Source organism: Pelmatolapia mariae, linkage group LG22 (genome assembly GCF_036321145.2).
Source record: "Pelmatolapia mariae isolate MD_Pm_ZW linkage group LG22, Pm_UMD_F_2, whole genome shotgun sequence".
NCBI classification, from domain to species: Eukaryota; Metazoa; Chordata; class Actinopteri; order Cichliformes; family Cichlidae; genus Pelmatolapia; species Pelmatolapia mariae.
In genome coordinates this window covers 9,549,653-9,576,658 of record NC_086245.2, presented here as the reverse complement: position 1 = coordinate 9,576,658, position 27,006 = coordinate 9,549,653, and the positions used below count along the sequence as shown (strand labels likewise).

The 27,006-nt window shown below is 38.6% G+C and overlaps 1 protein-coding gene across 1 annotated transcript; it reads left to right on the top strand.

Moving 5' to 3' along the window:
* Nucleotides 1-9,945: 9,945 nt before the first annotated feature.
* Nucleotides 9,946-26,461, top strand: LOC135933644 (sodium/hydrogen exchanger 3-like). The gene is made up of 16 exons (XM_065471768.1): nt 9,946-10,207; nt 15,232-15,534; nt 16,675-16,835; nt 19,661-19,739; nt 20,021-20,198; nt 20,309-20,529; nt 21,053-21,255; nt 21,376-21,465; nt 21,548-21,618; nt 21,712-21,841; nt 21,933-22,078; nt 23,021-23,144; nt 23,484-23,657; nt 24,871-24,925; nt 25,010-25,096; nt 26,193-26,461. The coding sequence occupies exons 1-16, from the start codon at nt 9,946-9,948 to the stop codon at nt 26,459-26,461; spliced, it is 2,553 nt and encodes an 850-aa protein (XP_065327840.1).
* The last annotated feature ends 545 nt before the right edge of the window (nt 26,462-27,006 follow it).

Genomic DNA, 27,006 nt, shown 5'->3' with positions numbered 1-27,006 from the left:
TGAAACTCTAAAATAGATCAAGAGGATTAAAAATCTGTCATAATTACACTAAAATTAACAACAACAACAGTAATGATAATGATACATTTATTTGTATTAGATAGAGCTACATGAATGGTATCTGATACTATCTCTTGGGTTATAATATCTATTGTCTGCAAACTGCAGTGAAACAGATAAAAAAAAAAAAAATCTTTATACCAGAATTTAAAATCGCTCATGCTGGAATGCTTAAACAGTATTTATAGTGTATATTATTATTTTTGATTTATGAAATACTCTGTGCTACCTTGTTCCTCCTGAAAAGACTGTTTCTTAATGGCTTATGGTCGGTTGCAGGATAAAGGACTGTGAAAATGATTCAAACCAGGTTTGCTACAGCTACAGCAGAGTACTATCCACAAAACAAAAACACTATAGTGAACACAACTTTACTTTTTGTCACGATCCGCAAGGCAGAGCATGAGGAGATCACTGGTGAAAGATGTGGACTCAAGAGCAGACACTGACAACCGACTTACTGAGCGTGAACTTTATTCACAGTGGGAGGCAAAATACAAACACAAGCAGAGAATGGCAGAAACTCAAACTAAGAAAAACCTAAACTGACAAAACTAACAAGAAGCATGCAATCTGAGGCAAGGAACTAGAAAAACTTGAAACGCAGATGAAACCTCGGGGATGACAAATAGACGAACCAGCAACAAATAGAGGAAGACACAGGGCTAAAATACACAGGCAGGACAATGAAAGGCTGGGCAATGAGTGGGAAAACAGCTGGGACAAATGAGACATAACAAGACAAAGGAAGCTAAGCAGAATACACTGACATAGGACAAGGACAGCCAAAGTAAAACAGGAAGCACGAGACATTAGCAAAGACGCAGACTTGATACAGAGATGTGGAAACCATGACAGACTCTGTAACATGAAGCACAGACAAAAGTAACTAGATGAGGAACACAGGGAAGACGTAAAGACAGAAAATTAAGACTAAGCATACAACACATGGAGAACAGAATTAAACCTTCACCAAGAACACAGCGAAGTCACAGAAACAGAACAGAAACCTAGAAACCAGGAACTATAAATATAAACAGAAAACCATAATTCAAAGAGTATAACTTAAACCAAAAACACAAACAATGGGTCACCAGACCCAGTGCCGTGACACTTTTAGAGTGCATCTGAAACGACCATAACATTTTATTATGTAACATTACGACTCAGCATGTTTGAAAGTTTTTAGTTTTCATGTTATGCTTAGACTGTTATGAAATACCATACATTTAGGATTTATCTTTTGGGTTGTGATATGTGATTTTCCATATGCTTCCAGACTAAAAGGAAAATAAAGATGTGGGACACACCTGTGGAGGTGATAAAAGAGATAATTATGAGTCTGGGCTTGCGGTGTGTAAATCTGACATTTGAAGAGTAATACACATTTGAGAGCTTAAAAAATTAAATTGGCAGAAATTTGGGAAATATTTTGAGCACTAGTAGTATGGGCCAGCGCGTGACATATACAAATACAGGTCAACACAGGGGTATCCAACTCCAGGCCTCGAGGGCCGGTGTCCTGCAGGTTTTAGATGTGTCCTTGATCCAACACAGCTGATTTAAATGCCTAAATTACCTCCTCAACTTGTCTTGAAGTTCTTCAGAGGCCTGATAATAATTTGATTCAGGTGTGCTGACCCACGGTGATATCTAAAACCTGCAGGACACCGGCCCTTGAAGCCTGGAGTTGGACGCCCCTGGGCCAACACAGGGACAGATAAAACAGATTTCCAGTAAACAGAAAACCATCCCATCCATCTATTGTCTTCGACGTATGCAACGCTTACAGTGGATGCTGGAAGCCAGCTCTCATGAGCGCACAGAAGGTTACACCCTTTGACAGGTTGCCAAGCTATCATGAGGCTCAAAGTATAACTACCATCTTATAGTTCCTGAGAATTATGTAAGAATCAACGTTATAACTGAGAGTGTCAGCTTCTTAGAGTTGGCAATGATATTTACTTCCGAGCACCACTAATCTAAAATTTGTGGTTTTAGGAAATCATTTAAAGCTTTTAGTAGCTTTTAGAAGAATTGTTAGATAATGAAAACTGCTCTCCATGTTCAAATTCATGTTGATTTCTGTTACTCATGAATTCAGATCAGATATTATCATTTTTAGGTCTTTAATTTTTGTGTCAACCTGTTGCTACCATTTTGTTTTTCAAGCAAAAGTTAAAGGCTAAAGCATCACAGAAACCATGTGATAACCAGTAACCTTGGATAAATGTCTCAAACCTATCTTGAGTTAGTCTAACAACTAAGGCAGCTAGTTTACCCATAAACTGTAAGTTGTTGGGCAAACACCTCGGACTTCCATGAAGTTCATGCCGGCCTCAGTAAAGAGAACATAAAACTGACTCAGTATGTTTTTTGTATGTTTTTTGAGGGGTGGGTTAAAGAGAATTAAAATATAGAAATAATTATGCTTTCCTTCAGCTCTTATGTAAAATAATATTAATGGATTATTTTTAATAGGCTGTGTTTTTGGTCCCTGACCTTTCTGGATTTGCTTATGTTCAAACCTTAAGCAATTTTAAAGAAGAACATCATTTTTTTTAGGCATTTTGCCTTTATTTGATTGGAGAGTGAACTTTTTAGAATTGGAGTGTGGGGAGAGAATATAATCCACATGCAGCAAGAGGCCCTGGGTTGAAATCAAGCCCAGATCAATCCATTGAGCCTTGTGGCATATGGCCATCTGCTCAACTATCCGCTCAACTAAAGAGACCTGAACATTACCATGAACATCACCATGGGCATGAATTTCGTGGTAATTTCAGGCTTTAAATTAGTTTTGTGGACTTTTATTTTTCCAGGATTAAATGACTTTGCAGCACATACAACTTTAATGACTTTGTTTGAATATATTTTGGATTTTCTCTAATCCACCAAGGCTCAAAAGTATGCATACACCGCCAGTAATTTATTTGTTAAATGCCCCTTAGCAAGTTGCATCTCGACCAGATACGTTGGTAGCCATCAACGCGTTTCTGGCAATATTTTGGCTGAAAAACTCTACTTTCAGTTGACTTTAGTGGACTTTAGTGCCGAGTAGAGCTTTCTTAACACCATGCTTGCTCATCAGCCAGGGATTCTGATGGAGAACCTGCCAGAGCCTCTTCAGGTTTCAGCTCGAAAAAGTACTTATCTTGCCAATATCACTCAAAAAACCTCACTGAATTTCTCAGTCTGTTTATCTTTGACATACCTAGCACACCCCTGGTACAGAGCCTAAAAATCCATAATGCAGGTATTGACCAGTCTTGGAATACAATAACTGACTAAAGTTCATTCTGTCACCAGTTCTATCTGTCACTGACCTGTCCTCGGTATCCAGGAAATATGATTTGGAGGAGGTGTTTCTAATGAATGTGGCTTTTGCTCTCCCAGCACACCGATTGTATGAATGGGCTGTAGACATTTACACTTTAATTATTGCAGGAAGCTATGGAAATGTACATCATGGGTTCCCTGGCAGTGGGCATCATCAAGGGTGAGAATCTCAAACCATGCATCCACATTTCAATCAAATCTCTGTTAAAAACAAGTATCTGTTGCCTCTGTTGTCTTCCGCATTTGAACTCCTGCAGGGTGCCACCATTTTTTCAAAGTTGTATCTCAGTAACGCTTACCACAGGGTGTGGATAAAAGATACCTTCAAGTATTTTGTGATCCCTTTTATGCATACCAGTGCTCCAGCTGTGCTCCAAGCCATGGGTAACAATGTGCTGACTTCACCTTTGTCTGCTTGGATAATATTTTCATCCTCTCCAAGACCAAGATTTCCATGCATCAAAATCACATCCTGCAGGTACTGGAATGCTTATTGGAAAACGAACTGCATGTCAAAGGACAAGGATTTATATTGCATGTTGATTTTGTGGCACTTTGGGGATTTATTGCTAAGGACAGGTAAAATGACACCCAGCTTAGGTTCAAATGGTGGAGTAGACAGTTTTGGCAATGATGAGAAATCTCCAGCATTTCTTGGGGTTTGTCAACCTTTACCGTCATGTAATTAAAGATGTATGTGAATGTACTGCATCTGCCTATTCTGTCCAAAACAAGTCCTCCAGTTTACTGTTCATGGGACCGCTTAGACCTCTATCTGTTCCTGGATGGCCATGCTCCCACATTTCCCTGAACCTCATCATTGTCAATAATTGACCAGTTTTCCAAAGATGCTCACTTTGTGGCTCTGCAAAAACTGCCCACAACTATAGAAAGTGCTCAGCTTCTAACTCGCCATGTATTTTTGCTTCATCCTACTGGAAACCATTTAGAATCAAGGGCCTCTGTTAGAGTTAGAGGTATCCCTGGTACAACAGCCACTTCTATTCCCATCCAAGAAGATTTGGTGTGCAGCTCCTTCTGAGCAACATCACCTCTCCCACTGTTGTCAGCTTTTGATGGCAGCCCGTGCAGCTCTATTGACGACACAAGAACGAAACAAGCTTCTGGCTTACCTACGCCATGGCACCCATCTACTCTGCAGGTTTGATTATCTTCCAAAAATATCCAGTTATGAAATGTATTTCAGAAACTATTTTAGAATTGCCCTAAGACCTGTCAGGCCTGAGGCAAATGAGAATCAATCTCCCAGTTAAAACTTGTTTAGCCCAGTGCAAAGTTGCATAACCTTTCTGTGACTTACTTGCAGTCACGGTTTTTGATATGGGCCACATGAGCCGTTGCCCAGGGCGGCATCGTGGTGGGAGTCACATCATGGGCATTGGCAAAAAAAAAGTTGCTTGCACCCATGCTTCCCTGACATCATGTTAGCGCATTTTGGGGATTGCATAGGCACCAATTGTTTTCTATTGCCCATTTGCGGGGAGTAAGGGCGCCCTCCATTTACAAGGTACGCCGGCTGCCTGCTGCACAGGGAGGAGAAGGGTGGGACGGTGGAGGATTCTCTGGCTGGCTGAATATGCACTTTCTGCTGTGCATTAAATCATTTCACTGTGTGTCAACCCATTTCAACATATCAGTCATTAAATTAAAGGGGAAATGAGAGGCTTTAATGATCAAATCTGTATTAAATAATTGTTGTTTACATGTGAAGAGATCCTTTTTCAAAGGCTATTTCACTGGATCATCTTTTCTAAAGAATGTAACAGGTTAAAATGATTGTCAGCAGTGACTGAGTCTGCCATCCCTCCTCCCAGACAAGAAGGTTTCTATGAATGTCCACGCAATCAGTCTCACTGTGCTTAGCACTGGATTAAGTTGCTGCTACCATAAACTGAGCAGGCGCGTCAACAAAAAAAACAGACATTTATAGCAATTTTTCCTTTTCACACAGTTAGCTGGTAGATGGCAGGCATCTGACTGTGGGGTAACCTGCTGTATATGTTTTGTTGCCACATCAACATGTGGCCATGCAATGAAAATATTCCTTACCCATATGAGTAAAGGGGCTCTGTAGCTTCATGATTAGTGTGTGTTTGTTCCGGTTTTTCTTACTTCACTTTGATTTGTGCACGGCTGCAGGGGAGGCTGACACAGCGGAGCTCCATCAGTTCATCACGCCTCCACTGCATAAGACGTGCCGGGACCTGAGGTTGTGTTGTTGTGTGTGTGTGTGTGTGTGTTGGGGGGGCGGTGGGCAGAGGGAGTGTTCGCCCAGGGCACCAAACAGGCTAGGACTGCCCCTGCTTGCTTGTAACCAAACCTGTTGAACATTTTATCTCAACTCCCAAGGTGGAGTCCATCCTAGTGTTGACACTTGACAAGAATTCTCCTCAGATCTTCCCGTTCCTTTGACTTTGCCATTGTTCTGAGTATTGGTCAGTCCAATGTCTGTTGTTAAACAAATCCTTTTTACGGTGCCAAAGAGAAACTACTGGTTATAGTCAATCATTATCACTAACATGAAGTTATGGGCTTCAGCCTTGTCAAGTTAAAAGACACTGTAAAACTTTTAACATCACTTGTTTGTTTTATATCACTGGAAGGGCTGCTAATGTACAAAAGATTTAATATTTTAAATAAATACCATGCAATTTGTCCATGTCCCTCTTGGGAAAATACAGTTACAAAAAAACAAAGAAAGGCGTTAACCCCTTCTTCTTCTTTTTTTTTATTTTTTACATTTGTGCTGAAAACGTTTCTAGAAAATTCCTAATTGATTCCTGATCCTGGATATTTGACCAAAGTGACAGAATTAAAGACGTATTCAGATGTTAACGCCAATGAAAATAGGAGCTGATATGGGTGATTTATTGGTTGAAAGGCAAGCCTTTATTAAGAAGTCGGAAAAAGAATCGCCACATCTAAACCACGGTTCATTTATAAACCTCTGTCACCTAAACATGCCTGTATAGTGGCAATGAAGGCTCAACACTACTTTTGTTAAGTATAGGAGAGGGGGGGGGGGTGATGGGAGCACAGGTGATGAGTCAAATCACCTCTCGGCCCTTTTATCACTTGTGTCACAGACACACACACACACACACACACACACACACACACACACGCACGCACGCACGCATAGTTAAAAACAAACAATTCTACAGGAAAGATCTGCTCTGCTTGTGTTCTTTCTGTTAGCCAGGAAAGTCCCCTTTAAATACTGCAATCAAAGATGATGTGATAGAAACTGTATGTAAAGTTAATTCTAGCACAACATATGCCACAAAAGCTTTCATAAAACTTAATGCCAGCTGCTTAGGACACCAGTGCATTGGTTTTGATAAACTTGATCTCTTTTGATCTGTTGGAGAAATGGCATTAAAGTACCTATTATGCTATATATTATGCTTCCCGTTTATTGCACTATAGAGTGCATCACGGTCGCTTTTGTCATTCTCAATATTTTGATGTTAAAGGTCACAAAGCAATGCTTGTTTGTTTTGGAAAATTAATGACTTCACGAATAACTTCATAAGGGGCAGCTCTGTGAAGAAAAAACTAGGAAGATTTACAAGCAATAATGTAAAGAGAAAACAGGTTATTAACATTTATAAATGATTTGAGTTCAGTTTGACAAATTTGATTATTTTGACAATCTAAAAACTCCCCCTGTGTACAAATGTCTAAAAACATTTATTCACTCACTTACAGAAACTTAAAGGCATGTGCACAAATCTCCTGAAATGACAAATTTCACGTTGTCTGCTTCATGTAAATTGACATTCTGTGTTTCTGGGCTTCCTCTGTACTCCTGCATTGTTGTTGTAGACTAATGTCTTTACATTTGACTACAGATGTAATCCAGCTAATGCAGAATAGCACTTAGATGTAAATCTTACTTTTCTCTGATAACAGTAGGCTTCGTTTAGTCTTTGATTCATGGCTAATTCAAAAAATTTTGAACATTCTGAGTTCATCACAAAGCTAACACCTTTCAGCTAACATCAGCTTGAAGAAAACCTGGAGACAAAGGCTCTTAATGGTCCTGATCCTGGTACAAAAATCACATGAAATCAAAAAGATGGCATCATGGTAATGACATACAATATATTTACAGGTGTTTTCTTATCTTATACGTGTAATAAAAACAGTCAAAGCAAGCTAATTCTGAATGGCTGGTAGGTTTAGATTTAGTCAGCTTTAGGATGTGTATTTAGTTTATTCAACAAGCATACAGTAATAAAATCATCTGTCTGCTGTTTTAAATCCTGCTTCTATTTTGACCAGCATTTTTTTTTTATTTTTGTGTTTTTTTTTTATGAACTTGGACTAAACCATGCCAAATCTGACTGTTCCTCATGTTCTTGACAGCATGACCTCCCCCTCCCCCTCCAAGTGCAAACAGTTTAAAATAGTTCAGTAACTTTATTACCTAATAACACTTTATGAAACTATTGCTTTATAATTACAAATTGTGCTGGCTCAAAGTGGAAACAACATTTTTATGGAGGCTCAGTGGTTTGTGCCACTGTAAACCATTAACTGTCCTCCCAGTCTCCCTTCATGGTTCAGACTATCAGTCTCTGCAAACCTGCACAGATATCTATCTTATCAAAAGAATATCTGTGTTTGCTTCCTCTGCGTGCCAACTACTGTTGAATTTTATTTTGCATGAAGTTTCATCACTTTTCTTCTTTTTTCACTGGCTTTATGCTTTTCACATCACAGGAAGAGTGAATGTGTTTCGTACATAAGCTCTTCAACACACAGCTGGATATTTTCAATTGTGAATTTGTATGTAGTAGAGAAATGGTTTTCAGCTCTGTCACAGGACATTGCTCAAAAAGAAGGGTTTAATTGTTCAGTAGTGAAGCTTAATCCATATTCCCCACTATTCTCTGTTATATTTTCTTAGAATAAGTAACAGGGACCAACCAAAGTCTTATGTAAGATTTAAGATAGATATATCAATTAAATCTTCAGCTATTGTCGGCAATACAGAATTTTTATGCTGCATTTTCTAGAAGGCAGTTTAAAGTGTTTACAAGAAACATTAAAAGATATGATTAAGGCAGGTCTTTAGCCCATGGATGACCACATGCTAAATGGCACTATGGCATGTGCCTTCCTGCTTTCCTGTCCAGTGTTTGTTATTGTGCGCAATAAGACAGGTCTTCTCTTTTCCTTCACAGCTTGTCTGCATAGTTGTAATAGTAAAGACACTGTTCAAACACATTCTGAATATCAAAGCTAGCGTTTCTGAACTGTGTTGTTTTAACCTCTTCGTACTGGTTTCCACTATGTTTTACAGTAGATTTATTTCTGTACTGGACATTGCATCAGCCTAATAAGGGGTGTATTTTCAGTTCACTTGTTTGTATTTGGGTCCTCAGCACTCCTACACTCTACATACAGCTCATGACACTTCTTTTAAAAATGATATTTTTATGTTGTGTTTGATTTGCTGCCCTTGTGAGCAGCTTTGCAGGGTGAATTTTAAAAATTGCTCATTGTTGTGATATTTTTAATATATTGTTGCCCTTTTTAATGTTAAACCAAAAAGTTTTTGGTTCAGTCTAAACACAGATTGCCATCATCTAACCTGATGTTAGCTGAGAGCCAAAAGCTTCAGGCTTCAGGAAACACTGTCACAAATATTTTTTAGACATTTGTAGAGAAAGGACGCTTTTTGAAGCAAAAATGATTTGCGAAGCTCAACTTAAAAATGGGTTCAAATTGCTTATTGCTCTGTATTTGTGTGAATTGCAAAAAACATTTGTGAGTCCTCAAAAGTTACACAAATCATTGTACACATTTTTAAATTTTCGCTTATGCTTGTATATCATAATATATGTGTTTGTAACATAGTTTCTCTCCAATCAGCGCAGGACCTTGTCTCCAGTAAAACACTTGAATCCAACTTTAAGTGACATTAAACTGGATCAGTATATACAACAGCTTAGTTATATCTGTAATGTATGGATATATATATTACATTGGATCAAAATTTTCATTGTTTTTTATTTTTTAAAAACATGAATCTTCTCAACTTACGACATAATAAAATCAAAGTACACATACACCTGCTTCAAAAAAGAGCTTCATAAGTATGTAGGAGTTCCTTCCAAAATATTTCCATCAACTCCATCTGAGAAGTAAAAATTTTATGAAAACTTGCTAATACAGACATTCATAGAACTCAAATATACCACTGAGTAACGTGACTAAACTTGCTGGTCTGGGTACAAAAGTGGGTGGAGAAAGACCAGCATCATAATGGGCTGAGCTTCACCTGCTGTAAAAGCTGTATCCTTGACAGAGAGGAGAGCAGAAAGTGGATACCATGCTCTGGTCAGATGAGGATATGGATACATATGTGAAGAGAGTGACAGAGATCTGAGTGAGAAGAAGAAGGCGCAGAAAAAGGAAATGAGACTTTGAGCTGCAGTCTGAGGCTGACTCGAGCATTTTCATCAACAGTCTAGATAGCAGTTTGATAAAAGTTTTAAGATATTTTATCCAACAATGGCAACTCTTTGGCGATTTACACTTTTTCTCTGCATGCTGCTGATGGTATGTGGAGGTTTGAGCCTGGCTAGTGAAGAAGCAGAAACCCGAAACACACAAACAGAAACTGGGACGGCCTCAAGCTCTAACACAACTGGAGAAGGTGGTCATGGAGCGGCGTCCATCACTACACTGCCTATTGTGACCTGGAAGTGGCATCACATCAGCGTACAGTACCTGGTGGCCCTTTGGGTTCTGGTTTGCTGGCTCTGCAAACTCAGTAAGTCATAAAAAGTCCAATTCATGGAAGTGCTCTCCTTTTCTGACATCTATTAAAAATAATCCTCTGCACCCAAGATATTTTTTTTTTAAATAATTTTGAAGTAGCAATAATTTGTCTCTAGTTTAGGGTTACGCACAACATGTATTTTTGTCACTGGTGCAATTATTATTATTATTTTTATTATTTCTCAGGTAAGAGCTCTTAAATGTATAAAAACGTGTGTGCTTATACACTTTAGTGATATTTAAATAGAGCCAAACATATGTCGTCTCAGGGCACTTTGCAATCTGAGATTAACCCTACAACTAGAATTTTAAAAAATCATGCAACTCTGTTTAATTAAAACCCCATCATCTTATATTTCACGACTTTTCCTGAGCTTACTCATCATATAGTGAATTTTTGGATGTGTGACGGACGATATGGACGATTGGACAATATTTGAACCTCATAGAAATCAATGTGAAACATCGGCAACCCGGCATGCCGCGTTGCTTAGCAACACTTATTGTTTAAGCCGACTTTTACTTGATGGCCGTTATAACACGAGCCAAGTCTGCGGAGAGTCTATTTACAAATATAAGTAAAGATATTGGCCGTTAAAAACACATAAAAACATAGGAAATCACCTTTTTTTTTTTTTTTTTTGGCAGACGATCCCTTTTTGGCAGGATACCTGATCAGACAGAAGTCGTGGAGAATCTGCCAAAAAGTGAGCGTCTGCAAAAAAGTGATTTGCAGAGTTTTCGTGTGTAATGTCCTTATGTATATTGTTTAAATAGAGTTTGGTGAACAGGCTTTACAAAGGGGTTATATATAACATGCCCTTTTTTCATCTTTATGACCCCGTGTTATTGCACCTACATTATAACCAATCCAATTATATTTGCCACTTAAAATATCTTTATAGTACTATTGTTATATTTTTAGCAGCTCCTGTAAGCCTCTTGGCCAGATTACCCTTTAAAAAGAAATGTTCAACGTCAATGAGACTTTTTAACTGGATAAATAAAGGCGATGTTAAACTCACTTTTCAAAAAAAAAAAAACTGATTATAACTTTTTCCTTGTGACTGGAATGTTGTTTGGGGCTCCAGATGACTTGACATCATAAGTTTTCGTGTCCCAGGATACGGGGGACATTTGTTTAACATATTATAGGCCAACAAGTTATTTATAGGAGTTTATAAATGGGTAGGCACTTTTTGGCATATACAACTGTTGCACTTTGTCTTCCAAAAAGTGATTTCCAACGTGTGTATTTTTTTTTTTATATATGTAATACCTTTACTTATAAATAGACTAAATAAATAGAGAAAACAGACTTTAGTGAATAGGATTTACAAAGGGGTTATTTATAAACTAAAGAAATGACTTATTTTGCAAGTATTTTAACCACTGGGTTATTTTACCTACAATATAACTAATCCAGTCCTTTTTAGCCAGTTGAAATATCTTTACATAACTATTGTTATACTTCTTGCAATTTCTGCTGCCCTCTTGGCCAGGTCTCTCTCTCTTTTTTAAAAGTAACGTCATTGTCAATTTAACTAGATAAAAGAAGGATATTTAAAAATCACTTTGCCAAAAAATTGTGGCTTCTACCTTGTGACAGGAATGTTGTTTGTAGTTCGAGGATGAGGGATAGTTAGTGGGGGTAGATTAATTGATCAATCTAAATTACCCATAGGTGTGAATGCGGGAGTGAATGTGGTGTACCCTGCCTCTCACCCTTTGACAGCTGGCATAGGCTCCAGCACCCCCCACAACCCTGAAAAGGGTAAGCAGAAGCGAATGCATGGATGGATGGATGGACATGAGGGATACATTTGACATATGTTTCACATATCATAGGCCAACAATTCATTAAAAGTAATTTAAATATGGAAAATCACTTTTTGGCAAATACAAGAAATCACTTTTCGGCACAACACCGTCCTTGCAGTGCGTCCAGAGTGTAGAGAACTATTTCAATCAAATAAAGAGTGAAATTCAGAGCATAGCAGCCAAATCAGACTGGCTTTTTGATCCTGAGGTACAGAGCTGAGGATGTGAAGCTGCAGACTAAGGCAGAGCAGTGTGGATGGTCGAGGAGAGGTTGCAGTACTGGTGATCAGAAGCAGACGTGGACGAGATCATCTTAAAAATAGTTTGTCCAGCTGTCCACATATCCATCCAGCCCTTCTGACTCTCTGACAGCTGGCACAGCTTCCAGCCTGATGAATATGTTGGCTGAGGGCGAGGAGCTTTCTCTAGCCCAACCAACTACTTCATCCAGGAGGAAATGTTGATCTCATCATCCCCGTTCCAACATCGGCCATCCAGGTCCACACTACTGAATACTGATGGATATGTGGACAGCTGGACAAAGCCTCATCACTGCAGCAGCCTCCTCTGCCTGAAGCTCTGCTGATGAGGGTGGGTTAACGAAAACTTTTGGCCAGCTCGTCAATGCCACTGCAGCTAGCCTCCCATAGAAGGACCCTTGATTCTCTGCCGTAGAAATGGTGACCTCAGACTCCCCCAAAGAACTGATATCTAAAACAGAATTTCCAGTTTTGTTATGCTGTTGTGAAATATAGGTTACTGGGGTCACTGGGGACACATTTAAACATTTGTAAAATGTAAAAAGAAAAAAACAAACCAAAAAAATCACTTAGAACTATGACAAATGCAGTTAAATGAAAAAAAAAAAAAGAAAAGGTTTAATTCCATATTTACACAATACAATTTTCTATTGACATTTATACATACATTTTTTCCCACAATCCATGGGATGCATGAAGCTCTCACATTCAAGACCCTTGAGTTAGTACATTAAAACCTTATATCTGTCCACAGACCCTAATTATAGTCTGAATCTGAATTCTCCCAACACCAACAGCATTGTTATTTAGGTTTCTAGTAGTCAGAATGAAACTGTCCAGGTTTTAGCAGGAAGCAGTTTTGCTATAGTTGAAAGGCAGAAAGTGACAAAGTCCAAAGGGGTTATGTCCTGCTAGTTCAGGGCATAACAATTAAAATACAAAGTTGCCAAACAGTCAAATTAAAACTCTGACATGGAGCAATAAAGGAGAAACACACAAGGCAGGGTAAATACACACAATAACAAATAAAAAAGACAAGGACATGGTTATATATGCAGGAAAGTCATGAGGAATGACTGAAACTAACCAAGGAGGTAAAACTAAACACAGTACACAGGAGACCAGAAACTACTGTAAGAAAATGAAACCTCAAGTAACTCAACAGGAAAATACGTTACACAGAGGCAGGAATTTGACAAGAAGATACAAAAAGGCATGGAGAGGCTAAACTGAACCAAAACACAATAAAGTAAATATAAATAACAATGTAAATTCCAAAGTAATAAGAACTGGGGACTAAGAATCGTAACACAGAGGGCGATAGTAAACCTGATCGGAAATGGAGTTAAAAAAACACAAAGGAATTCAAAACCCCTGGACTACTATGGAAGAGACAGGAATCAGGAGAAATTAAACAAACCTAGAATAATTGGAAAAAATAAGATAAAACCATATGAGGTTGTTAATTACAGACTCGATAAGAATTCTACACAACAAAACTCAGTGACCGTGACACCACACCACACACCTGTTGCAACCTTTCCACACATTATACGGTATACGCAGACGGATTTTGGCTCCATCTCATTTACAGTATATGTTTGAATGTATTTCTTCACCATTTAAAGGAAAGCTGGTGAAAATGCTCCTAAACCCACAAATTTAACAGGTATGACCTCTGCGCCATCATTGACTGTGTCACAAACCCCCGTGGACGTGCCCAGAAAATACAAACAAAGCAATAAATTGTCAAAGCAATAACTAAACCAGAAAGTCACACACACTGCAATCTTGCGTATGGTCAGTCGGCCTATAGTCTACTGGTTTTTAATTTAGAGCTGGTCACTAGATAATTGCATGTCTGGCTCTTGGGGCCAGTGTTGCTGGTCTGTTTTGTCATCCTTTTCTTGAGTTAAACCTTTTTAAACGTAAAGCTAATTCCTCAAAATCTCAGCTGATCTACTTCACGAGAGACCGCGCAGATGTGGTTTTATAAGGAGTCAAGTTAGTGATCGAAAGTGAGAGTTTAAAAGTGTAAAAATATAATTTTTTGAGGTTACCTTATTATTTTTTGTTTGTTTATAGATTTCCAGTATTTTTTTTACAAGACAAGGTTAAGTGATTAACCTTTGCATGGTGTGGAGAGAATCTTTAACTTGCTGGAGGTCCTTGAGTGAATATGTTTTAGTAATGGGAGAATATATTCACTTTTACTGTGATATGAGTCTTACACATATATCTATCTATCTATATATATATATATATATATATATATATATATATATATATATATATATATATATATAAATGGAAGCTTTATGATTGTTTTAGCTGCTTTCTATATGTTTGGAGTGACATACACATATTTGTACATTAACTCTAAAACCTAAAAGCAAAAAGACTTGTTCTAATATTTATTTTTCATCCTCACTGAAGTAGATGTTAGCAAAAATATTCATTTTGATTCTGTGCTTGCACAAATGTAAGCTGTATTGGGGACAATAGTTTCTGTAATTTAATCTTCAACTAATTTTAAATACAAATGTGCACAACATAAGTGCAACCCTGTGGGGTAAGAATAGGTGTACACTGTGGTTCAGTAGTTTTTATTGATAAATACATTTTAGTGACACTTTATGAGCTCATTAAACATGTGGTTATCTTTGGTTATGCAGGCAGGTTTCACACATGATCCACCCACCTCACTTGTTGCTCATACCCCCAGATGCTTTTTTTTTAGATGAGCAAAAGTTGATCATTTGCAGAAGTTGCAAATGATCAACTAGAGTTTTATATTTAAGGTTAAGTTAGAGTGAACTGAGCTTTGAACATTTGCCAGCTCCAACCTGACAGGAAGAAGAGCAGCTTAAAATCAAAGGTTGTTACAACTGATTGATGGTTCTTGTCTTTGTCTTGATCTTTTTTCTCTTCTCAGTCATTGAGGCCAACCATAATGTCACCAACTACATACCTGAAAGTGCCCTCCTCATCTGCTCTGGTTTCATTTTGGGTGGCATGATTTGGGGTGCAGACAAGGTGCAGACCTTCTCACTGAGCCCAACAGTCTTCTTCTATTTCCTGTTGCCTCAAATCATTCTGGATTCAGGCTACCACATGCCAAACAAGCTCTTCTTCACTAACCTGGGTGCTATTTTGATCCATGCCGTCATTGGGACCTGCTGGAATGCCGCCAGTTTGGGGCTGTCGCTATGGGGGTGTCACATGGGAGGAGCCATGGGTAAGAGAGGATCTTTAATTTATTCCATTTCAGCACACCTGCTGCTACGACTCACACAGAGGAAGCGATCCATTCTGAGATGTTTAGACTGAGAGCTACTATTTGTGATATCTGTAGTGTTGTTTAACACACTAAAGGATTATAAAAAATGACAATCTAAGTAAAAGAAGGAGACATTTAAAAATATCAGGTAGTTACATCGTTGGAACTAACGATCCACATTTTGAAGCATGACTGATAAGATTTTGGTCACCAACATGTTGGCTATTATAATCCAGAAGGGGCCAAATTTGGAAAAAAGGGTGGATTTCTACATTATCAGCTACTGATAGCAAGCTTGGTTATTAAGCTGTATGCATAAACTGGGGGCTAATTATGCTAATTTTTTTTTTTTAAATACAATACTCACATTTAACTCACAAAAAGTAAAGCACAAACTCTGCATCGTAATAATTGAACTGTGCATAAAACGTGCACAGTAAACCTGGCTGGCTGCACAAAACAGAGAAAAAAAACTTTATTTATATAACAAAAAACAAAAATACAAATTCATGCTTCTTAAAGTGTAGCAGACAAATAGTGAGAAAAAAAGGCAATTAACAATGGAAGAGAGACAGACCATCATAACAAACACACTGTTGTGACACAAATGACACAAACATAAGCACTTCAAACCTGACTTTATATTTTACCCCTGAAGGCTGTGATTGTTCTGGAACAAAGACATGATGCACAAATTATAGTTTTACAGTCACATGACTTAAGCAAGCTGCCTGAAAAGAACTTTCTTTAGTATTACAGTAATCCTTTAATACTTTACTTTTATTCTTTGTTTGAATACATCAAACAAAGGCATCAGTAACTGCTAATTTGTTGTAATTCCCAAACTTTATCAAAATGAGAACTTAATAAATTTGTTTTGTGCTCAGGCCTTATCAACTGCACTGGATGAGACTGGAGAGAGATTTGACATGACTTATTCTATTAATGAATTAGAATGCTTTACCAAATGAAACCATATTTCATGTTGGCATATCTCAGTTTGCACCAAACTGAGAGATTAAGGCTTACTTTGCCATTCTCAGCTACAGAAAATATGAGCTAGGTTTATTGTATTTCCTGCTCTCTGTATCTGTACAGGTGACCTGGACATCGGTCTGCTGCAGTATCTTCTTTTCGGAAGTCTGATGGCTGCTGTGGACCCCGTGGCTGTCTTAGCTGTGTTTGATCAGGTCCACGTTAACGAAGTCCTCTTCATCATAGTGTTTGGAGAGTCACTGCTCAACGACGGTGTGACAGTGGTTAGTATGATAAACTCTGTAAACGCAAGCTTTTCACCAAACCAAAACGTGGAGTCTGTTTACACACCGCAAAGAGCAATGAGGCCAAGACCTTACCGAGACGGGGAGCTCAGGTTTCTAGCATCCAAAACAGCAGCGCCTGTTCCTTTAATGACTATTAAAACATTTACTGTGAAAAAGCAAGCCAGAGTCCTTCAACAGAGCACCTGTTTAACAAATTTTGATATGAAGAAAAGCAAACTTTGTTAGGCTGGACACTGACTCAGGATTAATATTAATGTCTATGCTATCTTAACATCCAAAAACCTGCCTCCTAATAATGTCAGAAAGCCTTCTAACAAGACAGAATACAAATTGCGTATACATCGTACTTCATTTGACCTTTGACTGTACTTGAGATCATTTTTATACTCTTGCATTTAAGAAGTTTTTTCTTTAAAAAATCACATTACATTTAATACATTTAAAGGGTTTAATTGTTTTATTATTATTATTATTATTTTGTTACATATTTTGTGTGCAGGTAAACTTTAAAACATTGCAGTTTCTAAAATGGAAAACACAGGGCAGTTCATTCTGATATTTCTCGGTTTGAATATTTATGATTGCTGGACGATTACGTGATTAATAATCAATAGATTACTTCATTACTGAAATAATCGATAGCTGCAGCCCTAATATGAATCATGAAGTTACACTCTATTCACTGCTTGAAAGCTTGCACACCCTTTTTAAAAACAAGGTTGGAGGCCTCTGATGGAATCACGGGGAGTGTTTAGTTCATTCAAAGCTGAATGTGATAACTGATTTATCATACAGCATTAAATAAACTCAGATTTCAATTTCATTTAATGTATGACACAAGTGTGAGTACAAATTGCAATAAAGCAGGTGTCAGCAACTTTGTTTGGTAACAAGATCCAATTATGTAACTAGAATAGAATAGAATATAATAGAATGGCCCTTCTTGTAATTGTACATGTAAAATGAAATTATGTGTTCTCCACATCAACTGTTCAGGTATAAAATAAAAAACAGTACACAGCAGGAATAAATAACAAACAAGATAAATATATACATAGTGTTTGCTAACAGTCCGAATGGTGAGGGGAAGAAATTGTTTGTGCATCTGGAGCTGTGGGACCTGATTGACCTGAGGCGCCGACAGAGGTCAGGGGGTCAAACAAGTAGTGCGCTGTGATGGTTTTTCTGAGACAGGGGGCTATGGTGATGTCCTCCAGTGGTGGCAGAGTGCAGCCAATGATTTGTTTGGTAAGTTTTAATTACCCTCTGCACAGCCGTCCTGTTCTCAGTATTAGCCCCTGAGTACCAAAACCAGGGCAGTAGGAGAGCACTGCCGAGCCTTCTTTACGAGGGTGTTGGTGTTGTGGGTCCAACATTAACATAAGACCATTGGAGATGCGGGTGCCCAAAAAATTAAAGATTGAGACAGATTCCATCTGTTCTCCTCCTATAAGAGACCCGTCTATGCCTCTTGAAGTCTCTACCTATGTCCTGAAGAAACTGGACCTTTGGTGGTTAGGATGTCTGGGCTTATGGTGTTGAATGAGCTGTAGTCTACGAAGAGCATCCTCATGTAGCTCTTCCTGTTCTCCAGATGACTTAGTGATCAAATTGGGCAAAGGTGTGAGCTCCTCTGCAAGTTTGATGCTGCTGTTGTGGATTGGGGGGCTCTGGCCTTTGTAGTTGGTGAGTGTTTGGATGCCCCTCCACACCTGAGGAAGTGAGGAAGCCCTCTATCATTCACCTGAAAGCCTCCTTGGCCTGTTTGATGCCCCTCATCAAGTTGGCAGGGATGCGGAGCAGAGAAAGCTGGTGTACCAAGTAGTATGGTAGTCTTTGATGATGTTGCAGGCTCTGATGAGCTCTGCAGCAATGTCTTTTCTGAGACACTGGAGCTGCAGAATAAGATGGAGATAGAGCTACTCAGCAAGCTCTCAAGGTGCCTCATTAGAAAGCGGAGCGAATGGGAGGGGGAAGGTGTGCTCTCCTCATCCGGCACAGAAAGTGCAGGTGCTTCCGAGCCCATTTAACTACTGATGCTATACTGATGCTAAGTGACCAGCCCAGGCTATCAGTTATCTGTACTCCCAGAAACTTGATGCTGCCAACTATCTTCACCGCTGCTGTGTCATCTGCATACTTAATGATGTGATTAGAAGCAGGTGCAGCACTGCAGTCATGTGTCAGCATTGTGAACAGCAGTGGGCTCGGGAACGAGGCCTGTTTGCCTGATTGAAATCTCCTACTACAATACAAACGCGCTCTGGCTGTGTGGCTTGAAACTCACTCAGGGTCTATTTTGTGTTTGCACTGGAGGGGATGTTTACAGCCATAATATTCATAGCGGTAAATTCTCTAGGCAGGTCACACAGTCTGCCTTTAACAGTGAGCAGCTCTATTTCAGGAGAACACTGACTTGAGACCGCTGCTGTGTTTTTACTTCATCTGTTGCTTGTGCAAATACATAACCCACCACCACAGAATTCACCACAAAATGTTTAGCTCCTGTCTAGCCACATTGTGATTAACCCCATGCAGGCTAACTACATAATCGGGAACAGGGTTCAGCCATGTCTCCATCAGAACCATGACACAGCAGTCTCTCACCTCCGTTGTGATGTTAGGTCCAGCAGTGAGAATATGATGGAAGTTTATCTCCTGTTGAGTGCTACATACTAGAAAAGACAAGTCTGGAAAACATTCCAGTCTGACTGTCCAAACACTGACAGTTTTTTGTTTGTTTGTTTTTATCTTTTATATCAGCTGATCACTCAATAATTTTTCTTTTTTTTCTCTCTTAGGTGCTTTTTAATGTGTTTGATGCATTTGTATCGCTGGGAGGAGGCCGAATTAATGCAGCAGAAATTGTTAAAGGAATAGGTAAGCTATAACATTTATTAATCTGGTAAAAGAAAATGTATTTGTTCATGCAGTGTAATTGCTCACAGTCAAGTCTGGCAAAACAGACAGTGTAGAGTGTCCCTGCTGCAACACACAAATGTGTTGACCATTTTGATTTGTCGGGTGTGGACACAAAATAAATTAAACACTTTTTATGCTATCACTGCCCTGTAAGGCTAGTAGGCTTTAGAGGGGTGTAAACAATAGCAATAAACAAACAAACAAAAATAGATTTTTACCTGTTTCCTCTCTCTCCACAGTTTCCTTCTTTGTAGTTGCATTTGGTGGTTCCCTTGTGGGCATAGCATTCGGCATACTAATTTCACTTCTGACCAGATGCACAAAAAACATCCAGATCATCGAGCCAGGCTTCATCTTTGTCATGGGATACCTTTCCTACCTGACTGCTGAGATGCTTTCTCTGTCTGCTATCCTTTCGTGAGTATTTCACAACTGAAATATAATGTTTTATTATGTCTGTATCCATTTTCTTTATGTAAAAATGAGGTAAACATATTTAGAGTTTACTTTTGTGGTTCCTTCTGTAGGTGTACCTTCTGCGGTGTGTTATGTCAGAAGTACGTCAGAGCAAACATGGATGAGAGTTCCGTCCAAACTGTCAAATATGCCATGAAGGTTTTCGCCAATGGATCAGAAACCATCATCTTTGTTTTCCTCGGTATCTCGGCCATCGATAAGGTTATCTGGGTCTGGAACACGGGCTTCATCCTCCTCACGCTTCTCTTCGTCTTTGTGTATAGATTCATTGGTGAGATTTTGTTGTTTGGCTATCACTGTTGAGTCAAAGCATCACACACATTGTGGGGTAAAAACTTGATGTGTTATGCAAAGAAATTTTCTGCTGCTGCAGCACAAAGATCAAACAACACACATTTACGAGAATACATGTGTCAAGAACACTGGGCGACCGGACTCAGAGGCAGGATTCACAGTATTCAAGTTTAGTGAGTTTATTTACAGTGAAAACACCAGAGTGATACATACAGGTAGTGATAAGGGAAAATGGGGGCTCCAGGAATCCAGGGGAAGGGGCATCCAAACAAGGTCTTCTCATTTACTCTGCTCAGGCTGTCTCTACAAACACTGTGTGGCAGGGAAAATCCAGGAAAGATCTGTACACAAGAGGGACAACAATGAGATTAGTATGAGGCAAGGAAAACACTAGACTTGAGCGCTGGGCTTTATTAAAAGCGTAGTTCAACAATCCAGCAAAAAGCACCACCGATGTGTGAAGTCTTAAAAAACTGTATGTGTTTGTATGTATATTCCAGGTGTGTTTTTCCTCCAGTGGATCCTTAACAGGTACAGACTGGTCCCAATTGAATTAATAGATATGGTGATCATGAGCTACGGTGGCCTACGAGGAGCTGTTGCGTATGGCCTGGCTGTGTTGCTGGATGAGAAAAAGATAAAGGAGAAAAACCTGATGATCTGCACTACTCTCATTGTGGTGTACTTCACTGTCATCTTGCAGGTAGTGAATTTTTGGAGTTGATAATTAGCTAAAATATGTGTACATTAGTTTGCTTTTTAATTACACAGTCTGTGTTAGAGCTTAATTTTGTTTGCACATTATTGCTTGACATTGTTACAGGGAATAACGATGAAACCTCTGGTCATGTGGCTTAAAGTAAAGAGAGCTGAAATAACTGAGGTCTCACTCCTAGAGAAAATTACAAACAAGGTAAATCTAATAAAACACGTCATGTTTCACCAACAAAAACGTTTCCCGTCCATTTTCTACAAAGTCCTTCTCCTTTCTTTAGATGTTTAATCACACTCTGGTTGCCATAGAAGACATATCAGGACAAATAGGAGATAACTACTTCAGGAGCAAGTATGTACAAGACATACTTGACATGATACAGACATAATTCCAAAATGCCTTTTAATTTTAAAGTAAGCAACAGTGATATTTCTTTTTGTAAAGGTGGAGGCATTTTGAGGAGAAGTGGATGACGCCATTTTTGATGAAGCCATCTGCAAGGAAGAAACAAGATGAAGTTTTTGATGTCTTCCATCAGCTGAACCTCAAGGATGCCATGGAATATGTGACTGAAGTGAGCATCATTTGTGCAAATTCAAGTATATTTTGCTCAAGTACAAATTAAATGACACTGAGAAGATTACTGCTGGCGTCTTCTGTTGCAGGGCGAGCGTAGAGGCTCTCTGGAGTTTGTCCGTAATGACAGCGCCATTCTTGATTTCAAGAAAAAGCTGGAAAGTGAATACACAGAGGTCATGCCTGACATCCCTCCATACACGTTAAATGATCATGGTGCAATGTTCACTATGGGGTGAGCAATCTGGATTTTTATGACAGTGTGAAAATATATACAGAGGGTAAAATAAGTATTAAACACGTCACCGATTTTAAGTGAATATATTTCTAAAGGTGTTGTTGAAATAAAACTCTCACCAGATGTCAGTAACAACCCATCCAATCCACACATGCAAAAAAATCAAACTATTGATGTCCATAAATTAAGTTATGTATAATAATGAGAAATGACACAGGGATAAAGTGCTTACTGAATTTTTTTTAATGCTTTGTAAAAAAGCCTTCGTGGTTTCAAAAAACTAGTCACATGCATTGCCAGGAGCATCTGGTCGTGGGTAGTTTATGCTGAAATGATGTTCCTTCCACTTCTGGTTTGTGGCCCCAACAGTGCTCACTGCAACCTTCACTAATTTCAAAATATCTTCTCTAATCAATGCCATCAGTGTGTTTTGCAACAATTATGCTCTGACGGTGTTGCGAGAGCTCACTGGTTTCACCCATCATGAGATGTTTGTTGTGTGGCACCTTGATAATGAGACACCAGTTTATAACCCATCAATTGGGACTGAACAAGCTGAAGTTAATTTGCACTAAGTGCATCTCCCTTTCTTCATGTGTTCAATGCTTTTTCTTTGTGTCATTTTTCATTTTACACATAAGTTAATTTCTGGACATGCATGGTTTGATTTCTTTGTATGTGTGGATTGGATGGGTTGTTCCAGATATGTTGTGAGAATTTGATATTAATAGCGCCTTTAGAAATATATTTAATCAGAAAATTGGTGTACTGAATTGATGCATTCAATACTTTTTATACCTACTTAATAGACACAACTTACTGCAACTATTCAGTGCCTTCAAACAGCTTCCGTTCACCACCATATTTTAAAATGAAACCAGACTCTTTTGATATTGTTGTATTGCTTTAAGTCACTGACATGATTGGCTTCCTCTGCAGTAGAGACCCTATTCCATCAGTGAGCCTGGAAATGCACGAGCAGACCATGAAGGCTATGAGGGAAGCTGAGGCAGTTGATGCTCACCACCTTCTGGATCAGCATCTCTACAAGAGCAGAAAACAGGTAATGAGCAAATTCAGTCATTACATGAGGGACTTACTAAGGCATCCTAGTGGTGCACGTCCATTTAGTTAGATAAAATAGATGCAGCAAACAGGAATTGCACTTTTCATTTGTGCAATTCTTATTAACCATTAAATTACTGAGGTGTATATGAACTAAAAACAACAAACTGTTATTTATGGCTGGCTATAGACAGATGTATATTTTCTGTATATATGCAAATCCTCAGCTGATTTGCTTGAACTGTGGCTGAGCTTGACTTTGTGTCCTGCCTGAACTATTGCTGGTTTCTGTTTTATAAAGGAGTAACAAACTGACTTCTCATTCTGTTGTTTGTAGTATCGCCACGGGTTCAGTCGCAGTGATTTCAAAATCAACAGAGATGAGAAAGAAGTCCAGGAGATCTTCCAGAGAACCATGAGGAACCGGTTGGAGTCATTCAAGTCTGCAAAGATGGGTGTTTCACCTCCAAAGACAATTGTCAAGCACTCAAAGAAAGAACAGCAGGAGAAGGTAAAGACAAAAAGAGGGAATAAGCACACCCTACCACTGTTTGCAGAGTTGATTATGTCTCTTCTGAAGTCCAGTGAAGAGGAAATACGGTCCTTCCCCAAAGCTTCATTTTTAGTTTTTTTTTTTTCCATTTGACTTCAGTGTAGTACTGAAAATCCTTAGTATAAGGCAGTGGTCTGGAAACTGAAAACCAGCTGCTGGACTTTTGGGAGAGAAATGTTGTCCTTTTCTTTTTTAAATATTGGGTGGCTCAATAGACCTACATAATCTTTTTATGGTTTTCTGTTTTATGATGCTTCAAATGTTTTTAGTTGGTAAAAGTTCTGGACTGCAGGCAGGCTGGTTCAGCGCCCAGACTCTTCTATGAAGTCATGTTGCTGTGATAGCAATACGCAAATTAGCAAAACATGTCATCTGGATGGGAGCATATGTTGACCTTTTTACATACCTTTTAGCACTGATGGTGCCTTTCCAAATATGCAAGCAACCAATTCCATATGCACCTCCATACCATCCAAGATGCAGGCTTTTGAACTGAGTGCTGATAACAATCCAGAGAGTCCCATTCCTCGTTAGTCTTGAGAATGTGGTGTCCATGTATTGCAAAATGCAACTAAAACAAGTAAAATGTGCAGCAATAAAAATATAAAAGAGAAAAAGTAATACAATAAGACAATAAAAACAGCTACCACAACAATGGCCATAAGGGATATTTAGACATGGAGTGAAAACACAAGGAAGCATTAAACAATACTTGGAAGTGCACAGATTTGTGGGTGAATTGCCAAAGGACAATGGGACACTGAGACATTAATACAAATCAAGGAGACCGAGACAAGGGAATTAGATTCAATACAAAGCACAGGTGACAACAAGATGCCAAAGGAAACACAATGGGGCACAAAGGAAAGACTAAGAAAACAATAATCAGCAATAATAAACGATACAAAATAAACCTAAGTCAGACACTTTTCAAAATAATCAGAAACTCAAACAAGGAAATAGGACTTGAGATATGCAGAAACGTGGCAAACAAGAATAAATAATAATTGATTGTTGTTGATAAGTGATTGCAGAGTGCCCTCTGCTAGACAAACTAGGTAACATCGATATTGGTTGGACATGACTGAGGGCATTGATCTTGTCTCTTTTACTTTACCTTCAGTTTTTTAAAACATCATATGTGATTAAATAAATCTCCTTCGTTCTACAGATCCCAAATGGAAAGTCAATGAGCAAGACTAAACTCTGCCATTCTGGTGATGAAGGTTTGTCTGCTTGTGGGTTTTTTTTTGTGTTTTTGTTTTTTTCAGATTTAAAGTCTTAGCTAATTTTCTCATTTTCATTTTTAGACTTTGAGTTCTCAGAGGGAGATAGCGCCTCTGGCTATGACTCATCATACCCTTCTTTCTCCATGAGAGCCACGTACAGACCAGGAGGTAAGATCAATGCACTTTCTACATCCTGTATGAAACTGATACCAAACATATATTTTTGAGAATGATTAAGAGAGTAGCAGATGCCGTTACTATAAACACAGAGATTAGGGAAACATACAACAGAGGGAACTAAATAGACAGTTTGTATGCAATAAAAACCCCCAAAACAGGTGCAATATAAAAGTGTGGTAGAAAGGTCTCCACAGAGCTGCAGATGAGCCAAAAACCACACAACAAAAAGTATGTAAGGGTTATGTAAGGGTGAGCTGCAGGGTAAAGGCACCAGACTGTCATACAACACAAGGACTTTGTACTAGTGGACTGACAGGTTAAAAACCAGCTAATGTTCGATCCGTCTGTGTTGAATATTTCCATTCTTACCTGTTGGGAACAGTTTAGGGCTACAGTGCAAATATGAAAGCAGCTCATTATAATAGAATTTATTTTGAATTTCCTAATTCTGTTCTGAGTCTGCAAGCAAACACATATAAAACACTTTCACAGTTGAGTTGAGTTTATGTACACAGACAAGAAGGACCCAGCACAATGAAAATCTGCAGATATAGAGGGATACAAACTTAGCAGCAGCATCTACAGACCAGAGGTAATCTAATAAAATATAAAGTACTGCTCAGGCGCATTAATGAAAGCAATGATGTAATAACTGTGGTAATCCAGCTTTATGACTGGAACACATTTCAGTTTGGACAATAATAATGAATAAATTAGCATACACCACATTTTGAATATTTCAGTATTTCAACTCTGGAAAGTTAAACTCGTCATTTAACACTAACTTAAGCTTAACTGAAGCTTGGAAGATAAATATGGCTTTAAGCACTTTTGTATTCAGATTGAATTGGTTATTCTTTTTGGAAGGTATAATCAGAATCAGATATAAATGTCAAATAAAAAAAACAACAACAGCGAGTGTATTTAAGTTTAAACTTTTAAGCTGAATTAAAGTGGATAGACCACAAGTGCAAGGGATGAGCAGCCAATAATGGCTTCACTTGTATAAAAATGTAATGCAGAGAACAGCAGTGGCCCTAATATTGAACCCTGAGGTACTGATTCAGTTTTTTCTTTCATCAAGATGGGATTGAGAACCCAGCCTTTGTGCCAGATCTGTACCCCACGGATTTGTTGCAGATCCCTCCTTGGCTAGCAGAGAGTGAGCCCGACAGCAGCATGGTGGCTCCGTCATTGCGAGCCCAGGCGAATCTTCCCAATTCACCTATGGAAATGCGCCGCCTGGGGCTTCTTCGTACCAGCACTCGCTCTACTGATACAAAGCAGATGAACAATGATCAGTTGCCACCTCCACCAACACCTCCTCCTCCTCCTCCCACTGGCCACATGTAACTGTATCCCAATGCAGACACCCTGTTCTGCCTCACTTGAACCTGGAACAAAGACACAAAACAAACCTCAGACTAATTAACCATCTACTCTCATACTGACAAGAAAATGTTTATTTTTCCATGACTGTGGTTAGCTCCTGTGTTTCTACACAAAACATTGTGTAGGAAAAACTGCACTGAAACAAATCCTTTATGTTCAACATTAGATATATGTTGAACACTGTCATATAGTCTGTGGTTTGTAGTAAACATGCTATTGAAAATTATTATTTAAGGTTAATTTTTCAAAACATCTTAATATTATGTAAAAACCTTTCAAATGATGTGTAGATATCAATTATAAAAACAGTGATTTAAAATACTTTCTGAATCTATAATCCATACATTCGTATAGCAGAATACCACAACAACTTTCACCACTTGGGTCACTATTTTGTGTGAAAGATGAAATATCACTAACAAATAAAATGCTACATAGGTCAATGATGCAAACACATTTTAGTGGGATGCATTTAAACATTTGCAGCATATATAATGCAGATTCTT